Consider the following 20,426-nt stretch of genomic DNA (forward strand, 5'->3'; position numbering starts at 1 on the left):
TGTCATTTATTCCAACTCATGTTGGCGATACTATGCGGCCCTCCCAGCTGCACGCCGTCATGCAGAAGAAAAGCTGATCTTTTTCTGCAGACGTAGCACCATACATTTGGCACCAACCTAAACATCCACCCCTTCCAGCCAGTTTCTCTCTGCCTCCCCCTACCAATTACACACAATTAGGACATTAATGCCCCTGGTAGTTGTTTTCCTCAAATAAACACCGGTGGCAGAGAGCGGGGAGCGATGAAAGCCAGCTGTGACAATGTTCCCATCAAGTCTTCTAACAACCATAACTTGGATAAGATCTTCCATCAGTTCCTCTAGCAGACAGGAAGATTGCAAAGTTCTCCAGTGTCTCTCCTTTAGGCTTGGCTGCAGCACAGAAGAATCATTATTTTTGATGAAACCATCCATTCCTCAATCAGAGACATCAAACTATAGCAGAGACAAAAATACATCATGGGAAAGTGGTGGGAAGAAGCGGTGATAAACAGGCACTGCCTCACAACATGGACTGGTAGTTTCATGAAAATGATTGCATCAAATACAATGTGAAAGGTAAAAAATGTTGGTGTTATGGTTTGACTTTAATAAAAATGATTGTGGACTAATGTTGATGCGGGATCTACATTCACCAAACCACGATGAAAAATGTGAAGAATCACGAGACGTTACTGTTTTTTGCTGAACGTGACTTCAAACTGACGCTGACCTTTGACGACCTGGATATAAAAATCATCACCTCATCATTTCATTCTATTAGACATTTGTGGGAAAGTTTGTCGGTGTGTAATTCCCACAGTTATGGTCAGAAACATTATCTGTACAGACACAGTAACCTTGAACTTTGACCTTTAATCCCCAAAGTTGAAGGCATAAAAGCTCAACAGTACAGTAGAATAAAGACTCGAACCTTGAGTCAACTAAGTTAGTAGAATGTTTGCCATTCATCCTCTTCACACTGGATATTTACACCAAATTGAATTTCAATCCAGCCACTTAGTTTGTGACATTTCTTTAAAAAGAATGAATACAAATGCCATTGCGACACACCATCAGGAAACCTCGACGATTTTGTGGTAATGTAGATCAACCAACAACTACTTCTTCACATTACAGTGACTCTCTGTTGCCTCTGGAGGTACCCAATGGTATTACAAGCCTGGAGAGCTCAGAACTAGCTGGTTAGCAGTATGGAGGACTCACCTTGACAGGTTTTGTCATCTTCGTTCAATTTCAGTCCAGCAGGACAGCGACAGTAGAAGCTTCCAATGGTGTTACAGCAGAGCGCCTCGCAGCCCCCATTGGTCTCCTCACATTCATTCACGTCTGGGGGGGGGGGGGGGGGGGGGTAAGGAAAAAGTTAATACTTCATCATTAAAGCCACAACTAAAAACAGAAACGAGCAAGAACAAAGAAGTGCTGTTGTGAAGCATTCAAACATGCTAGTTGAAAAGGTTACTGAACAAGCAGTTTTTGAACAGCACACATGGCAAAAAAAAAGAAGTTTCCTCCGGTTCATGTCAGTATAATTAAGCTTCAAATGTCTTCTGTAAATATATTTGGAAATAATCCAGACAGAATTAAAGTGATCAAGCTCTTGGAAAACTTGGGCTCATTAGAATCACTAGGAAAATGTCTGTTCTTTCCATCTTCAGAACATTTCTGTCAGTTCAAAATTTTAAAAGGAAAAAAAAATATGTCTAACGTAGAATCCAAATATATCCAGTGATGAATTGAGCCGGACAAAAGGTGAAATCTTGCCATATATCTTGTCCCTGCAACCTGAAAACTTCCAGGACATGCGTTTGTCTATCAAGCAGAGTTGCCACAACCTTCCCCTTTCATCACTATCAGCTAAAGATCCTGCCGACGCTGTCGTCGACCAAACCAGATAAAATCTCTCCGTCCAAGTCGCAGACAACCCATAACGACTCGGATCAGATTCAGGTGCTGACAGATGAGTATATACCATCATTACAGCTGCATAATGATGTGATATTAAACCCAAAACTAAGAGTGATCAGACGCTGTAATGCTCTGCCAAAGCCAACAGCTCACTTCTCTATTATATGCAAATCCCACACTGAAGTCTTCTGGGTGTGTTTCCAAAACGACTAGGAATATGTTCAACTATTATTTTAGGAACACACTGGTGGCAGATGCAGGTTTTTAGCACGATGGCTGAATTAAGATCTCCCCTACATATTGACAATTTATTCAAATTTTGCACTGAATCCTACACATTACTACGATGGTTCTCAAACTTTTACCCACTTTAAAATAGATTTTCTCTGTAAAAAAAAAAAATAAAAAATTTAAAACTTTTTTGAAAAGGGGTGCAAGTCAGTGCCATCAGTTTCAAAAACAACATCCTTGTAATGGGGAAAAAAGTTTAAATGCAACATTTCAAATGTTGAAATCACAAATTGAACTGCAAATTTGTTAACCTAGATGGATAGAAATGCAGTAGCTTTGCATACCATAGTGACCCCACAATGATGGATGACAAGGTAGGTTATAAGTCATTTGAACAGTCAATTAGTGGTTTATGAAGGAAGAACACACTCACAACTAATGAACCACATTTTAAAAGGGGAGACTGGGTAAAGAGGTAGTTTTCTGTTAAAATGCAACAACGCAAGGCATTGAAGTTGAAAATCTACATTTTTTAACTTCCATCCATCCGTCCATTTTCTACCACTTATCCTGTTGGGGGGGGGGGGGGGCTGGAGCCTATCCCAGCAGCCTTTGGGTGAGAGGCAGGGTTCACCCTGGATGGGTCTCCAGTCCATCACAGGGCCAACACATATAGACTGACAACCATTCACCTACAGTCAATTTAGAGTATCAATCAGCCTCGTCCCCTCTTGATGTCTTTGGACTGTGGGAGGAAGCTGGAGTACCAGAGAGAACCCACACAGGAACAGGGAGAACATGCAGACTCCACACAGAAAGATCCTGTGCTGGAGCTGGGACTCGAACCCGGAACCTTCTTGCTAGGAGGCGACAGTGCTAACCGCTGCACCACTGTGCCGCCCAATTTTTTTTTCACTCATTATTTTTTTAAAGGTCTAGGTCTTTCAAAGGTTTTTCCTTGTTACAAACAACTAGCAAGCAAACCAACTGATTAACTAGCGAGCAAATTAAGCAAGCAAACTAACCATGTAACTGTAATGTGAGCTCCTTGTCTTGGAGGAGCGGAGAAGCCTAATGTGTTACAGGTTGTTCAGGTCTACGTTTCCAGGCTCAGATGCACGTTGCATTAACGGTAAAAGTTGTACATATGGGAGTGTGTCAGGAGGGATCCTGCTCACACACTCGTAGGCTTGACGACATCAGATGCTTCATTTGCCAAAAGAGGGAATCTTGGACTGAAACCTGAAAGCTGAGGAGAAAATTAGGAGGGAGCTCTCACTTGGCACTAATCACCTCATAAACCTTCTCCATGTCCATAAAAGAGAGGAAGAGTATGAATACAAAGAAAATTACTTAATAGAACATTTTCCCCCCCTTCAGCAAGTTTTGGTGTACTACGGTGCCAGTATTAAACCAGCCAATTAAATGATTTCTCTCCCAGTTTACAACATCTGGAAATGATCATAGCTACCAAAAACACTGAACTGGTCCTACTGCCAGAGGTTATTTGAAAACTCAGCCTATAGTCATAAAACAGAAACAGCAAACACTATATAATGAGACATTATTAGGAAGCAGTTTTATTGCACTATGAAACATAATTTCAAAATACTTTATTACGCCGGTTCTTTTTATTTTGCTGCCAAAGATCCAGTTTAGGATGCACACCTCTTATGTGGAGCAGGGCTGGGCTCTACATCATTAGCTTGTCTTAACAGCCCCTGCTTGAGACAATAAGACAGTTTTAGTGCATTTAACTCACTAAATATGTAAGGCAGACACAGCAGGGCTGAAGAAAATTACTCCCAAGACAGACAAGTGATGGTCACTGCACAGAATGCGACCTGAAGTCAAGGGCGGGATTAAAGAGCCCCAAGGCACGGCGTACTGAGCTCTTCCCATGTGTGAGGAGGTTTATCCATGCCCCCCCCCCCCCCCCCCCCCCCCCGCACAAACCCCCACCCCCTGAGGCCACACACCTGTGCGGGAGCTTGAGCAGGGGTCTGTCCAGGGTCAGTGTCATGCTCATCACTCTTCGTCTTTCTGCCCAATAGGCAAGCAGGAATGTTGAACTGCTACGGGTCAGGACACTAATACGTAGCACCGCAACTGAATGTCTGAGCTGGATCGATAAAGTGAAGAAGAATTTCTCTTGATTACAGCCGATCCTTGATTGATTATTAAGTTAAGCGAGTCCATAACCACATTTACAAGGACGAAGACACTCATCAGGGAAAAGATATCCACAGGCTTTTGTTTTTAATTTGGAAATGACTAAAGATGAAGTCATGTTCTTTTAGGATATCTGAACTGTCTTCATGCCCTATAATGCACTCTCTTCATTTTTTGTTTTCGTTTGCTATTAGGAGCAGAAGAAATCAATAAAATGTTCCACATTCTTGCCAAAAAAATGCAAAACCAGATGTGTATCTGCGACATCAAGGGCTCACCTTGTTCCATTGACTGTGTCAGTGCCACACTACTGTTAATGCTCATGTAAACTCATTAAAATTCCCAGTCTTGAAAGTCATTTTCCCTTCAACCCAATGACCTGTAAAGGTACGAGTCAGTCTGAGAGCAACAGAGAGCTTTTTTTTTTTTTTTAACTGTGTTATTCTCACCCATCCATCAATGCGTCACCAGACTGAACCTCCAGCAGAGAACACGTCCGAGGGAGTGAAACAAGAGCTGAAGCCTCCTTTTAGAACAAAGATCAGCCACTTCTCATGAGCATCACATCGTCGAGGGTTCTTCTTCCTGACCGGAGCCTCTGGGACGTCGTGTGCATGTTATTCAAAAAACAAGATCAGATGCCTTCAACAAAGTGGAGTGTCTGTTCCATTTCAGGCTCCTGGTCAGGGTCAAAGGCCAAGGTTCAGGGTCAAACCCATGCAGAGGGACTTGCACTAGACTGTTTAACCATGTGGTGGACAGTCAAATACATCATGTCTGTGGCACAAGCAGTAAAACAACTGCAGGTCCTTTCCAACCACAGAGACATCAAGCTGTGTGGGAGCGAGTCGGGGGGGGGGTTGAATCAGAGGACTCCTTAATCAAACTATCCAACTCCTAATCTATTTGTTGTCCGCGCGAGTTCGATCTGATCCAGCAAAATATCGCTGCATCTGATCCTCGTTAAATCAGAAGAAAAAGGGCTTTGATTATTAAATTCTCTTTTATTCAAATTCAGTGCTATGCTTTAGGTTCTGATGAAGCTTCTACAAATCCTTTTCCTTCCTATGCTACAATTCAAAGACAAACAAACCAGCACTTGTGGATGGAAACAGGAGAAATTTTACCAAAAAAAAAGATGTTTGGAGTCAAATGATTATTTTTTTTTGTCGCACATGATGCGCTACTTCATGTTGAATTTTAGAGGCTCTGATTTGTCTGCAGAATATGCAGGATTCAACAGACAACCTCTACAACAATAAGAAATTATTATCCAGCATGTTATTAACCAGTTGCCATTCTAAAACAGGGAAGTCACGCACCAGTGTTTCTGAAATGAGGGTTTGAATAACCAGGGGTACTTTGGAGTGCTGCGGGGAATATGTGAGACATTTTTTTAATCAATTTAAAACCCATCAGTTGAGCATGATTACCAGAAGAGCAGTTTCCTCCCTGAATGACAAAGATTCTCAGTGAAGCACGAATTCATGTTTCTAACTCAATCGTTGTCAAAAAGATTCCGTTCGAGGCAACTTCATCTCTGTCTCTGTTGGATCTTGACAAGAAATCTTTGCAATCACGTCAGTGATTGATCTTGATAGTTTGAAATGTAGCGTTTAAGGTTTTCCAGTTGCAAGATTGTTTTTGATAAATCTGACAGTGCTGCACTGAACCACACTCTGTTATAAAGTAATTATTTTTTTTCCCAACCAAAGAATAGAGTTTTCAGGGGGGGTTTTGGCTCAAAGGGGTTATATTCTTGGAAAAGCCTGAGAGCCTTTGCCATAGAGTGTAGAATACAGGCTCATCATCCGCAGGCTGAACTGGTTCTGGGTGGCTTCCTGTCTCTGGTAAACAACTCACTGGTCAAACTGTGAGTGTTTCTAATAGTTCCTCTCTTCCATGAATGAAAGCAAGAGAGTTTCATTGTTCTGGGAGGATAAATCTTGACCATCAAGAGCCAAAACACTCAGTGCTGTTGTGTCTACTTCTACGTGAAATCACAAAAGAAAAACACCTCTGTGAAATGTTTCAAATGTCACTCTCATGGACATTCATATAAAAAGCAATCTGGAAAAGAATTGAATAAATAAGCTGCACAAAAACTTGTGATTGTGTAGTTTTGTTTCTGTTCAGCTGCAGCAAAGCCCCAGGTTTACATTCCAATGCTGTATTGTGTGACTTCCTGTGATAAGGATGAACGCCACTGCTCCCGGGAGGATGAGGCTAATGTCTCAGTAGACCACGACGAGCTAAGACCGGGCCAACAAAAACCCCCATACCTCTGATATTATCTCAGGGGGTCATGGGCTGGAAAATTGCAGCATTCATCAAGGATCAGGAGGGGAGGGCGCCGGGTGGATCGCCCAACCTGTTTCCTTTTAGGGGGCCGATCTAAAAGCCTGCTGGTGTAATAATGCGTCTGAGTGTTCATCGGTGGTTAGAGTCCCTGCAGTCCAGTCGCAGCTGCTTTCATTTACCAGGTGCTGCAAAGACCAAGACTGGCTGGAGGCTCCGTGAGAAGAATCTGAGTCACAGGTTGAATTTAGACGACTACTTGGGAGACGATTTCTCCGACCTACACATGTGGCAGCAACACAGATCACGCTAACTAAGAAACTATGAACCAGAACTGACAATTTACTTTACACTCTTTCACAGGAAGTCCATCCTCACCTTTGACCCCCAGTATAACCGACCCTTAAAATGTTTAGTGTAGAGGACGGGTTTCCCTTCCCCATTCAACAAGACCGCCTGGCAGAAGCTCAAGTTAAACAGATGACGCAATGAAATATGGTCACCTACGCTCACAAAACTTATCATAAAATAGTTTCATAGACCCCATAACTTTCCCATGCTTGTTCAGCTCCTGAAGTTAAAGCATACAGCAGTTCAGGTCACTGTCTGAGTACCGTAGGTTTCCTTGTAATGTTTCCCAGAGTCATTTCTGTCTCTCATCATTGCAACAGGTAGAGTCCACTCTGCATTGCAGGTGTATCAGACGCAGCAGGTTATGATGTTTCTGCTCAAGTTCAACTACCGAACAAGCCAGTTTTTGCAAAAGGGAACAAGGCAATAAGTCTTCTGATTAAAAGGAGTTTGATGACTGAAACTGACACAGATCCTCAAATTAGTCCTGCGACTCGATGACATAATTAGTTCTTATGTAATAAACCAGCATGTCTTCTTTCTGTCTCCTCTGGGAGAGTTCAAGTTCAACATTGCCCCCTGCTGTTAATGTCCTGCTACCACGAGAGAAGCACAGATGTGTTGCTGCATGTTTGTCTCGATGACACACCGTGATTCTGCTCTCTAATTCATCATCCAACGGACACACAGCTGCTTCTTGTCCACCAAAGTGTGAAAACCTCATATTGGTCATTCAATAATTGTGTTAGATAACTTTTCACTGCCATAACGAGCAAAACTCTCTTCCTGACGCCTTGTAATTGTAGCCACCATGGTAACTGTGTTGTTAAGTGGCTTTTCTGGAACCGATTGCGCTGAAAAATGTCTCCTTTAATGATAAAGTACCACACAAACCGCCATGATGAGTAGCCACTGAATTCTAAGACCTCTTTATTCAAAAAAGTTTCCAAAAACTCATGAACAATCTTTCTTGAGTAACAAGTCTCAAGAGGAGCGCAACCACACAGCTCAGTGGTGAGAGTCTAAGTAGATGTACCTTTTCTGGTGTATAGTCACACACGTCAGCCAGGCTTGTTTGGTTTTTTAAAATTTAATAACAATGTTCATCCTTGCTGCTTCAGCGCACGAGTATATTTATGTTCTATTTACTTGAGTGTTATTTTTTTGCTCTTGACTACATGTATTCTTCTCGTCTATTTGTTTTTACACATTAGCTGTTAGCATCATGTCTGCTGCAGAACCAGGGAAAGACGTGCAGCTTCGCAGTCAGGAACTGTACCAGGTACTTGGTCCCACCAGCTCACATCACTAAGATAAGCAGAGAATCCAAACAGTTGTTCTTTGTTTTTATCCGTCTCTTCTTCCCTTCCTCTTGTATTCTTCAGCTGAGTGAAACACATAAAGACTCCCTGACTCTGAAAATTATCAATTAAACCGCTTCATACAGCTTATTAGCCTGACCACTGAACCCTCACTTTTATTATACGCACGTGTTTGACCACAAGGGAATTATGTGTGACATCAAAGACACCAAAAATCCAGTCTTTGCATTTGTTTGGTGAACATTTTGCTCTACTGAACTTCTTTAATCCCTGTTTTGATGATCCATTTCACTGGTCTGCAAGGCAAGAGTGCAAGTGTGTGTTGTATGTTTGCACAAGTTCAAGTGTGTTTGTTATGGGCTAATCCATCCGCTGCCTCACACTTGAATATCTGTAATTTTGTCTCTTTCTCTACTACAGCTGAGTGCTTTAATTCCCACGCAGCTCAAATCACCTCGGTCACATGGCTTTGTCACCGGCAGAAAGAGACCTCAGCTCTTTCCCAGAGTTCTTTCACAGCCGTGTTTTGACTTTAATCATGTAATTGAGGGTGTCTGACAAAGCAGTAACTCCTGAAAACATGAATCCCCCTGAAAAGACTGTCAAAGGTTCCTGACTTCTATCTCTCATCTTTACTGTCAGTAAAAGTTACAGACAACAGCTCAAAAAGAAGCTGGCCAACTGCATGCAGGCAGACTGGAGGCATGTCTCAGAATTAAATTTTATGATCTACACAGACGTAGAGGGGGAAAAAATACCTCTTAGACCTCAGGGGATTTGCCCTCTGACCGTTTGCGTGTGCTGTATCTGTGCTGTACCTGTTCGAACCTGTCGTTTCGTTCTCTGACCCAGGAGGTTTGAGTGCCTAGGACAACATACGGAGGCCAGCAGGAATCCAAAAATTACTTGTTTTGATTTTCTACCTGTCTCCCTCTTGGTTGCAGATACGTGAATTATACTGCAGTGGTATGTGCTGGGCCTTTAGCGGATGGAAAGTTGCTCCAAGCCATTTGGCTACGGGGCAAAAGGTGGCAGATACATGACAGGCTGTCATGCTCAAGATGTACAGGAGGAATAAACACGGAGGCTCAGACGATTCCTTCTCATCTTCAAGTGTGATATTATGCACCTTTACAGTTATTCACTGTTGAAACAAAAAGTGATACACATAACCCTTGAGGCATGTGCCACTCAGAGGGAACAGCTTCTACTTTATCACATAGACTGACAATACAGGAGAAGATTACATTTTCCCCACCTGGAAATACAACAATGGTGTTTGTAATGTCCAGAGTGGCATAAAGACGAAGCAAGAAGTGAGGTGAGGATGAATGAAGCCAGATATCTGAAGACTAGACCTGTTTACAGCTGATAATTAGGTGAACACACACGAGCAAATTAGGAGATGCAAAGACACAAACCGATCAGCATTAAGAAATGTTAATAAAACAGCATCCTTTGAGTTCCCTGGATCAACAGCATCACATGGCATGTGGTCGTTACTGTCAGACCATGAAAGACGTCAACAGGGGTGCAGACTGGTGTGGTTCGTACCAACCGACAGCTCATTTGCAACATGAGGCAGGGGTTTGAGCTAAAATCCTGTTTACAACATGTAGTTTACGGTCATTTCGTGTCCAGGCTGTCAGTGCAACCAACCTCCAACGTTAACCAAGTGGTTTGTGCCTAAACTTTTAACGGTACTGACACGTCATAAAACATTATTTCCCAACAGTGAATGTTAAAGATGTTGCTGTAATAAAAATAATGGGTAAATAAAGTTAATGAAGCAACATTAACTGCAGCCTAGAGCGCTACATTTTTGAACCGATGTCGCCACCACCAAAGGATTCAAATAATCTTTCTGTTGTTGTTGTTTTTGTGGTGCTGGCACGTAATTTACCAGCAGTAGTGCCACCAACATGCAATACATTGTTAGGAAGTTGTGGTCATTTCCCTTTTTTTATAGGATAGGGTTGTCTGACAATTGTGATGATAAAAGACACGCTGACTTCAATTTCCTACCGTTAGTCAAGCTTGAGCTTTGCTCAATGGCAGAAGTAGAGGTTCATATACAGTAAGGTGTGGCCTGGGGGTGTCAGAGGATTCCTCAGAGGAGTGCTGACTCAGATTGATTCTTCAGAGCTACTTGAGTGATAATGTCCTGGATGAGGGTAGCGACATTCCTCCTAACAGCCCGACCTGAGAAAGGCCGATGAGTCTGTCTCATTAGATTTCTGTCTGATTAGCATCTGCTTTTCACAACTCAGGAAACATCAGTCGGACGCTGGCTGTACATCGCCGGTGTCCCAGGTGAGCGCTCCCCAAGGCTTAAACAGAGGACATAGTGTTGTAGCTGGGAAACAACGATTAAAGAGTTTGGCTTGATCGCAGGGACGAAAAAGGTAAAAGATCGAGAGAATCCCGGACAGATGAAAGGATCAGTCCAACACTGATGATTTCTATAATTATATTTTGCAAACTCTTGTCACTCCTGATTTACACATAGTTGATGTACTCGCCGCCGGCATGACCAGCAGTGACCTTTCATCAGGAATGCTGTAAAAAGCCTAATGAGACAGGATGGGAGCCCGGACTCGGCTCAATTATGGGAGATTAAGGTGCTCGGCAGGATGCAGTGGCAGGTAGGGTGGGCAAGGATGTACCCCCACCCTGGGACTGACTGACATCCCTGTCATTAGAGATGTCTTTACTGACTTCACAGGCACAGGGCTGCCCTCTCTCATGGATTGATACCTCACTGAGGTTCAGGGTGGAAGAGCGGACACAGGAAGACGGAGGAAACTCAAGATCCCCAAGTTTTGTCTTGAGGGTTCAGCTGCAACAACCGCAGCAACAGAAAAATGTGCATCTGTGCTTTTTTAGCAGGGGTTCTACAAATTTCTTGTTCAAAATGAAGTAAAAAGTCATCAAGTAGCAAAATTACAGTTTTGACAAGGAAGTAATCACTCAGGCTATTCATCATTCGAAAAAATCCCAAATATTCTCCGGTTCATTTTCTTCAATGTGAGGGTTGTCTTACAAGCACATTATTCTAATAAATCACCTTGTAGTTTGGGAGACTGGTGCTTTTTTTTTTTTTTTACATTTTCTGATATTTTATTGCTTCAGTTTTTCCCTGCAATTGAAGGGTGAACAAATTATAAAGGAGGAGCTCAAAAATGAGTTGATTCTCAAAATAACAGAAAATTCTCCCAGTCCTATTTTATAGTTCAGTTAGAGAAAGAATGGGCTTTTTAAAAAAAAAAATAAAAAAAAAACCTGTAAAGGAGAAGGGTGTTAAGACATCTAGAGGATCAGAGGAGTTCAAGGCAACGAGACGAGAATGTGTGAGAAAAAAAATTGGCAAAGAGCTTTCGGCTCTCGGCAGCGGCTTCATCTCCATAGCCGCCTTCATTTCAGCTGCTCTGGAAGTCACGCTACGCCGGCTGCTAACAATACTCAAAGAACAGGATTTAACCTTCTAATGACGAAAACAGAAAACATGTCAGTGACTCTGAATGGTCCATTTAAGCTCCAATTTATGGACGACAGAAGGAATTGTGTTGTAACAAAAACACAGCTCAAGAACATTAATAGTTATGAGTATTAAGATTAAGTCCACTCTCCCTCAAAAAACAAAGCTCTCTCTCATTGGATTTTCCTCTCTTTTCGCTTTCTGAGGTGATAAAGCTGGAGTGAGGTTATTCTCTCCAAGTCAAGTAAAAAAGCAGACTTCAACCTGCTTACAGCCGTTTCAGCTGCGGCCTGTTAAACCCATCAGAGAAGAAACGCTGAGAAGGATTTGGACTCTTTCTGATCTCGCTAGACGTTCACCATCCCATTATCAGCTGTTTGACTTTTACAACTTTTTTTTTCACTCACTTAAAAATGTTCCAAAAACATAAAAGGCCAGATTTGAAGCAGATAACACAAATGTGGTTATAGGAGGGTTATATAACCTCAAGTCCTGATGGGACACCTTTTGACCTCTCAGTGGAGCGTGCACACACTTATCATGAGTGACAACCTGCCACAGCTGGGTATGTCACAGCTTTACAAGCTCATGGCTTTGTAGTCCTTCATGCTAACAATTAGCTCTGGTTAGCTGACCAAAATGACAGATGATTATAGGAATTATGAGCGAGTGCTGCAGTATTTCCTGCTTGGTTCTGATAATTTGAGAATTCAGGAAACTTTTAAATTGCGATTTGCTGGCAGTCATTTCTTTGGCAAATCTGAAATGGATTTTTACCGGTTACAGCTACGTTGTCATCGAGTTATTCGAGCTGAAATGATCAAAACCATCATGCTACACCTGCTAATCTAGCATTTCCTGAAAGTCTCAAGAACATTGTGGATGTATTCTACCTTGTAGACCTTGAATCAGGCATCTGATTTCACTGTTTTGTCATTGAAGATGATCAAATAAAATTATTAGCCAAAGTGATGATGCAGGTAAACTGTCCTCTCCAGCCACGAAGGCCCGGGCATGTGGGTTTCATTTGAGGGAACTTCAGCGAAGTGCTCTGCAAACTCAGCATCCAGGTCTTACAAATGTTTGTCTTGATCCCAAATAAAAACCACTGAGAGGGACTCAGAGTTCAAGGATTTATTTTTACAAAGGGGAGGGCTTCAAGCCCAAAAAAACACCACACTGAAAGCTCCCCTGCATTCCTTAGTGGTCCTAAACATGAAGGGAACAGACACACTATATATTTAAGACAAAGAAGAGATTTTAGTAATAAGGTCAGCTTTGTGCTTCTGCCTGAGAGTGCAGCGTGTTTTAAACAGCATCACCATCCGTTTCAGCGGTCTTTACAACATGACCTCATGAGGACCTGCATCCCATAAACTCCACCTGTGTCCTTTCCTGTGTCCTGTCACTGTTTGTCTCTTTGAGGGCTTTTGAACATATATGGTTCTGTTTCATTACGGTGCCCACCGACAGGAGTTCATTTAAGGTAACCTTAAAGCTGTCCACCAAACTTCCACATTCCTAATTCTATGGGTTTTTTTTTTAAAGGTCTTTTAATGATTGTTTTTAATCTTATTTATTTACTAATTTCATTTGCAATAATCGGTTCAGAATCAACAGCTCACACTTGTGTGTTGCAATAACGTCCAGAGAGGCGTTTAGCTTGCGCAACACCAATCTCGCTATGTTCAGAGTATGAATTATTGACTTGTGGATGAAAGTATGTTGTGTGAGGTCACGGTGACCTTTGACAGCAAAATTTTAATCAGTTCATCCTTGAGTCCAAGAGGCCATTTGTGCCAAATCTGACGAAAATGCCTAGAGGGGTTCCCAAGATATCACATTCACCTCACCAGAACAAGACGGACAAACAGACGCACACATAACCTGAAAACAAAACGCCTCCGGCTGCGGCTGCTGCCGGCACGGAAACATAAAAACACATGCCTGCGAGTAGAAAGGATTCACACACTGACCAGTTAGAGAAGAAACCACAAGACTTGCTATGTCTACAAGTCTGCAGAGAGGAGGGGTGACAAAAAGGCAGGTTGCAGCAGGTTGTGGGAAATTTAGTCTAAGGAAAGACACTACTGAACCCAGAGTAATTGCAGAGTAGAGCAGCTATTAGAGGAGGAACAGAGGTGCTGAGAAGAGCAACATCTGAAATCAGCCACCCTGACTGCAGTGAAACATGCTAACCCACCCTCGTCTTAATATACGTCAAGTATTCTTAAAACTTTCACTTGTGAGAGATGGAAGAAGATGTTAGTGGTCCCACGAGATGACCTGGAAACATGAAACATCCCTCCACGCATCTCAGCTGACATGACGGCATCCTAAACATCTATGACTTCTGCGTCATCAACGGGTAGCAGCCCCGGTTTACTGTCCTGATGTTCAACCATGCCGTCGAGCACCCAATAGCACATTCAGATCCAAAAAAAGGACGATAAACCTTTTTAAACCAACGTATTTCACGATTTTTCTATGCTTGTGAGGAAATATCTCATGATCATACATTCTAAAAAATAAGCTACGTGGTTTGATACAACATAAATGTCCTTAAAAGGGAAATGAGTATTAACCTCATAGATTTTTTTTTCAGTTAATTTCAACATGACCCCGTGTCCTCTAATATTCAGGCTTTTTTTTTTTTCTCTTTAGCTCTCCAATCGTTTCAGTAGACTTTTAGCTATAAAACTTACAAGATCGCCGTCTAAGTCAATATGAGAAAAGCTCTTTGAATCCAATGACGTAAAAATCTTTCAAACATGTTTTGGGAAGAGCATAGTTTCTTGTGTTTGTACACAAGAGAGACAAACAGGCTTCTCGGAAAACACTGGACTCGTTTTGAGCTCTCCCTCCTGTGTTAAGTCTCACTAAAAATGATAGCGTCATATTGGGTTCACTTTTTCCAACTCAAATTTTCATGTTAACAATAGGTGTTTCAAGTTCACGTTTGTGTGTCTCTGGAAAGAAAACTCAATCGCCTCTATATCAGCGGTTTCCATTAAAATATCCCATTTCCAATAAACATGTCAGCGGCATGTGTTGTCCTCTGCTAAGAGGTTGCATAAATCAAAAGCAAGAAGCTCTATTTCAGTCAACAGTAATGTGGTTGAAAAAAAAAATTGTACTCCACTGCAACATTTGCACTGATGGAAATCTTCAAGAGATAAGGTGACTGGGACTGGCAGGCTGCGCGGAGGCAGAGATTACAGCATAATGATAATGATGATAGCCATCAGTCGAGGGTCCGTCCTGTGTGATGTTTAGAACTAAGCCGGTCCTCCTGGCACCAGAATGACCCCCAAACCCAGCCAAGATAGCAGCTTATGAGTCCCATATCATTCACACAGGGAAAGAAAATGAGACACAATTACCGTAACGGGGGAAAAAACTCTTTCAGTGAAGCATTTCACAGGTTGAGCATTATCAACAAAAGCCTGATAAACACATGCAGTACCAGGTTACATCTGTTTGGTAAGACTTCATTTGATATCGCTTACCCCTGATATTCATATCACATCTTCCTCTAACGCTATGACAAAATAAATGCTGTTCTAGATGTCTTTGACTGTACCTTTCCCGGAAACCATGAGTTACTCCATAACAGGGTCAAAGATTCTTGAACTTTGCTGGTTTCATGTTACAATGAGTGTTTGCCTGCCTGTGTGGCTGTTTGTCTCTGAGCCCAGATGTTTGCTGGTATGAAGACATCTTCCCTCCCAGAGGTCTAAAAGCCTTGGAAGCTGTTGATCCCAGAGGATACCACTTGTCTAGTGGTGACAGGCTGGATACCAAATGCATCAGGCAGCAAGCGTTTAAATCCCACTGGATACACACAGAGCAGATTCTTAAGAGACGATTTCAGAGCAGACAGAACAACTTGTCGGGTCCAGATACGTTAGGCGTCAGAGTGGACTTAAAGTCATGATAAAAACAGCTTCTGTAAAAAGTTGATCATATTTCTGGTCTTTACTACGGAGGATCTTCCAGATACCACATTGCCACATTGTGTGGTGGCGGCATGAAGCACAAGAATATCTGTATCAAAGGCAGGTTGAAATGGTGGGTGGAACCAACAAACACTGGACCGTGCAAGAGACTGGTGTTCTCGTCCCGTTCAAGTCCCAACAAATACAGTTGGCAGTGGAAGACAAGCGTTTGAGTCCTGCTTTATACCCAACAAACACTGAAGTGGGAGTTGAGTGTTCTAGGCCCCTTTGTGTCCCAAAAATTGACTGACTTAGAAAATAGGTGTTTGACCAGTGTTTGTTCAGTCCCATCCACAATGTTTTCTTAAACTTAACCCTGTGGGGGGGGGGGGGGGGGGTTTGTTCCTAAATCTTAGCCGACCTAAGTTGTACTGATAGATCATAAAACTCTTTCTTCCAGCAGTCAATGGTGAATTCCAGAAGCTGCTATCAGTGAATAACGGCAAAATAAAGTTTCTTAAACCACAAATCAATATCAACTGCTGCCGAGAGTGGGACATTGTTGAAACCAGGGGTTTTGTTTTCACCACACTTCCCAATTGACTTTCTACTGGCATTGTTTTATAATGATGGGAGCTCATTTTAACAGATGTGCCACCACCATATATCAGTGTTTCGATTTCTGTGAGACTGGGAAGCTCAATATATCAGTTACTGTCAAAAATACATCAATCATGTCAATTAATATGAATGATAGTGTTCTGGTTTGGAAAGTTAAAAGCGAGGCAGATGACTCTCTCAAAAAAGGGAGGATATTTTTCCATCTTTGAAATGTCCCACAAAGCCAACAGCCACAAATCTTGCCTTCTTGTAAAAAGCAGTAGTTATTGTATTCTGCATCACGGAGACAAAATGCCATTAAAAAGCAAAACAGATGACAGCTCTAGACAAGTATTGAGAGCAGTGGCAGACTAATAGGCCCTTTGAAAGACATAAACACACTCACGCGTGCGCGCACCAATTACTGTACACAAACAAGGGTGAACCACATCAAACGGGCTTCAGAGGGGGATTCATCACAGTGCCGAGCATCTAAGTGTTTGAACGTTGAGTGAATCTCCGAGTGAAGAGCAACTCTGCAGCCACTTTCTGCGCTGTGGTCTCAGCTTGTACCGTCAACAAGCAAGAACATGACAAGAGAAAACCTGCAGTTGTGTGAAGCCTGCAGACCGCAGCGGTGGCAGAATTATGAGAGCGGCTTGCGCGAGTAAAACCAAGTGATGTTATTTACTCAGACCTCAAGACTGTGACAGCGCCTCAGCACGATGATATGTGGAAGGTTTTCTGTAACAGCTCCTAAATACATCAGAGCCGTCACTCTGTGACCAGGCTCATTCATTAGAAGTGATGTTATTGCTCTTCCCAATAAGCCAATTTGCACTCAGCCTGCAGCGATTCCCTTTTGCCCTCTTGACTCTGCAGTGACCTGCTTTTGGCACATGCGGGACCTCAACAGGGGGCAGCTGTGTTTCTGCCATCATTCCACATGTTGCCTTTAGTCAGGCCAGCAGCAGCCCCTCACCCTTCATTCAGCATTCAGTACCAGTCACAGGCTAATATAAGAGCCACAGTGTTCACGGACTGATAGCCTCCAATAGAGGGAGGATCAGGGTGTGGAGGTCTATCTGCATAGCTCTCCGCCAGCCAGGGCCCCTAGGTGCCCATTGACAGCCATCATTCACACTGCAGAACAATGGTGGCCGATCTCAGTGTGTGGAAGCAGAAGGGAGGAGGGTAGTTGATGGCTGCACTGATATCGAAGAGTGTAGCTTAAAGGCTGAAAGGGTTGAGAGCCCACATGAGATACAAAAGACAGTTGAATGTAAATCAGAGTGTATGTGTAGGTAGTAGGAAAGACTTGCTAGAAGTAGAACTTCGGCATCTGAGTCTATTTTAACTGGTGATGTTTGAACCAAAAGGACAGGAAAGGGAGTTTTATAGATTAAAGTACTTAGATGGTTATAAAAAAAAAGTAAGTAGAATTGGATAGTGTGTACAACTGATATGGTGCCCGCATGTACTTGTTTGGTAGTGTTTTATTTTCACTCCAAAAATGAAAACGTTGTTTCAGTCATACATTTAGTCAAGAGACAGATTTTAGGGCCGGAAGCGCTTTGCTTTTCATTTGGGCACTGATTTGTCGTCTGTGTTGATGAATCATTTTTGAGAGGGCTTTGGATCCATGCAGGTAAAACAAGTCGTCTCTCAACTCCGTCTTGCATCTCAAGTTGCTAATCAGACCGTGAGTTTTATCCAGCAGAACAACAGAAGAGAAAGTCTTGGCCCTGGATATTTGCTGGCTGCATGCCTCAAAATATCTGATAGCCGATGGGTTCTGAGATGGTTCTGAGAAGCAAGAACCCCTTCTGTACTTCTTTTTTGGAAACATGGCAGAATAATCAGCGGTAGGGGCAGAATTTATCATGAAACATTTATGTTTTATTTTAATTTTATTTAGTGAAATGGGAACATTTATCTCTAGCCCTTTGCGTCACCCCTCCATGCTGTGACACATCATTACATGTCAGGGAAAATATGGCACCCTGCTGCAGGGTTCCTCTGATCAGAGTGACTGACGAGCTACAACTGGAGATTATGGACAGCAAGCATGTGTTCACATACAACATTCAACCACATATACAACCAGAGAGTGGATCTTTGTGCTGAGGAAATATGTAACTGCACGTTAACATCATGCTCAGCTGACAGCGTCACTCTTCCCATCCTGAATAAGCCACCCAACAGCCTTAAACTGAGCTCGGCAGCATCTCACTGGACATGTGCGTTCAGGGATCCTCTACACTGCCCCAGATTAAGTGATTAAGTCTATCAGTCAAGCATGAAGTAATCAGAATTGAGCCAATTCCGATTTGCAAGAGAGCTCAGATCATAGAGAGGGGCTGTCAGCCATGGATTCCATATCATGAGCCCTACAATAACCAAGGACAGAGGGAATGTATAATACATTAACAGGTGTCATGAAGCTACATCTGCTGCACCAGACAACTTCTGAGAAAATCCAGAGTGAAAGAAGGAGTCTGCATGGCAGGATGTCAGGCTGCTTGCCCGATAGCCCATGGAAACAAAAAAGTGTCCCATGATTTCCAACTGTCTCCGCAGTCTGACCTCATTTTTTTTCTTGCAGCACAGCCTGCAGCGTCAAGGAGGACCTAAAATGATGATCCTAGTCAAAGGTTGACACTAAAAGGAATTTCCTGTCGTGTGGTGTTATCAGAAAAACAACAGAGCCCGCCGCTGTTTTACTTCAACAGCTCAAATTCAACAATGGAGTTGCTGATAAAATATTTGAGCTGCTGTTTAAGAAGCCAACTGCTGATGTAATAAGATTCACTAGCAGAGGTCAACAATCCCTCATTGAGCGGCGTTTGGAGGAGCTGGTTCATAACGATCGGAACTGCGTGCGACAGCAAAGACTTAAAAGAGGTTTTATTCATCAAATAGAAAGCTACTGTCACTCTCAATGGTCTCTACAAAACTGTGACTATTTATCAGTGTTCTTTCTACATCTACAGCCAATAAAGGAAAGTGAACAAGTGTAAATCTAATATATATTGATGAGACTGCGTGATAGTAAATTCCTATATGAAATATGTAGACAGATGTTTGATTCTTACATTTTAAAAGTGAAAAATGTTTGGGATTATATTTTAGAGCCCTTGGAGTTTTATGTCCCAGAAAACCAGGCAAGTTGCAGTTCAAATGATTTTTTTCATACCTCATGGCCTGAAAACTTTTCTTCAAGAACACTATGAGGTGACTGTGCATTTGACCTTTGACCTTTTGATTCTTCATCCCTCTTTTCACTTTTGAGAGACGGTTTTTCTAAATCAGAGTATGAATTACTGAGTTAAAATCATCTTTTTGTTGGATCTCAGTGACCTTTAATAGACAAAGTCCAATCAGGTCGTTTTTGAGATGACATTTGTGATAAAATTCCTTCAAGGTGTTTTTGACAAAGTGCGTTCACAAGAATAAGACAGATGGATGGCAAAGGCGCATAAACGCAGAAAGGAGAAAAATAAGAACTGGACCAGAATGTAAAAAAAAAAAAAAAAATCAACATAAAAAGAAAACAAAAGATCAGTTTCTACTCACCGTACTGGCAGCTGGGCCCGTTGAACCCTGCAGGGCAGTCACATAGCTGGGTAGATCCCTCCCGACACTGGCCCCCATTGAAGCACACGCCGTAGCTGCACACCGCTGCAACGTGCGGACAGATGGGGTGTTAGGAGAAGAAAGACAGAGGAACAGGTGAGTGCTGCAGAAACACCTGATTGTTGTCACATCAACATCTGTAGTTTCCAACACTGACCTCTTTCTATCAAAGCCTGTTAACTCCTGACAGAAGAGGAGCTTTGATGCTCCTCCATTCACGCTATGAAAGAGGAATCAAATACTTTGTTCTCCATGTGTAGAGCAGCACGGTTCCCTTTTTCTTTTTTTGTTACTTTGAGGAATATAAACCTTCAGTTTCACAGATTGAGACTGTAAAATGAAGGGAATACATCTAGATTTCCTGTACAAGGATGTGATGTTTCCTGTTCAAGGATGTGAACGTTACCTGATTGATGTTTAAGTGATCTTTTGATCGTTGTCATGAACCCTGATCATACATGTGCTGGAGTGAGTAAAATCAGAGCGCAGGAG

General features: G+C 42.4%; 1 protein-coding gene across 1 annotated transcript in view; it reads right to left on the reverse strand.

Annotated features, from left to right (window-relative positions):
* The window catches only part of megf6b (multiple EGF-like-domains 6b), a 57,916-nt gene that overhangs the window by 26,874 nt on the left and 10,616 nt on the right, over window positions 1-20,426 (reverse strand). Inside the window, exons 4-5 of the mRNA XM_086199706.1 lie at window positions 19,875-19,979; window positions 1,207-1,329 (exon numbers count right to left, since the gene is read on the reverse strand). Coding sequence (XP_086055832.1) covers window positions 1,207-1,329; window positions 19,875-19,979 — 228 coding nt within the window. The remainder of the gene's footprint in view (window positions 1-1,206; window positions 1,330-19,874; window positions 19,980-20,426) is intronic.

The sequence above is a fragment of the Aulostomus chinensis genome, chromosome 3 (assembly GCF_037954235.1).
Source record: "Aulostomus chinensis isolate RoL2024-O1b breed Wild chromosome 3, RoL_Achi_v1.0, whole genome shotgun sequence".
In the NCBI taxonomy this organism is placed as follows: Eukaryota; Metazoa; Chordata; class Actinopteri; order Syngnathiformes; family Aulostomidae; genus Aulostomus; species Aulostomus chinensis.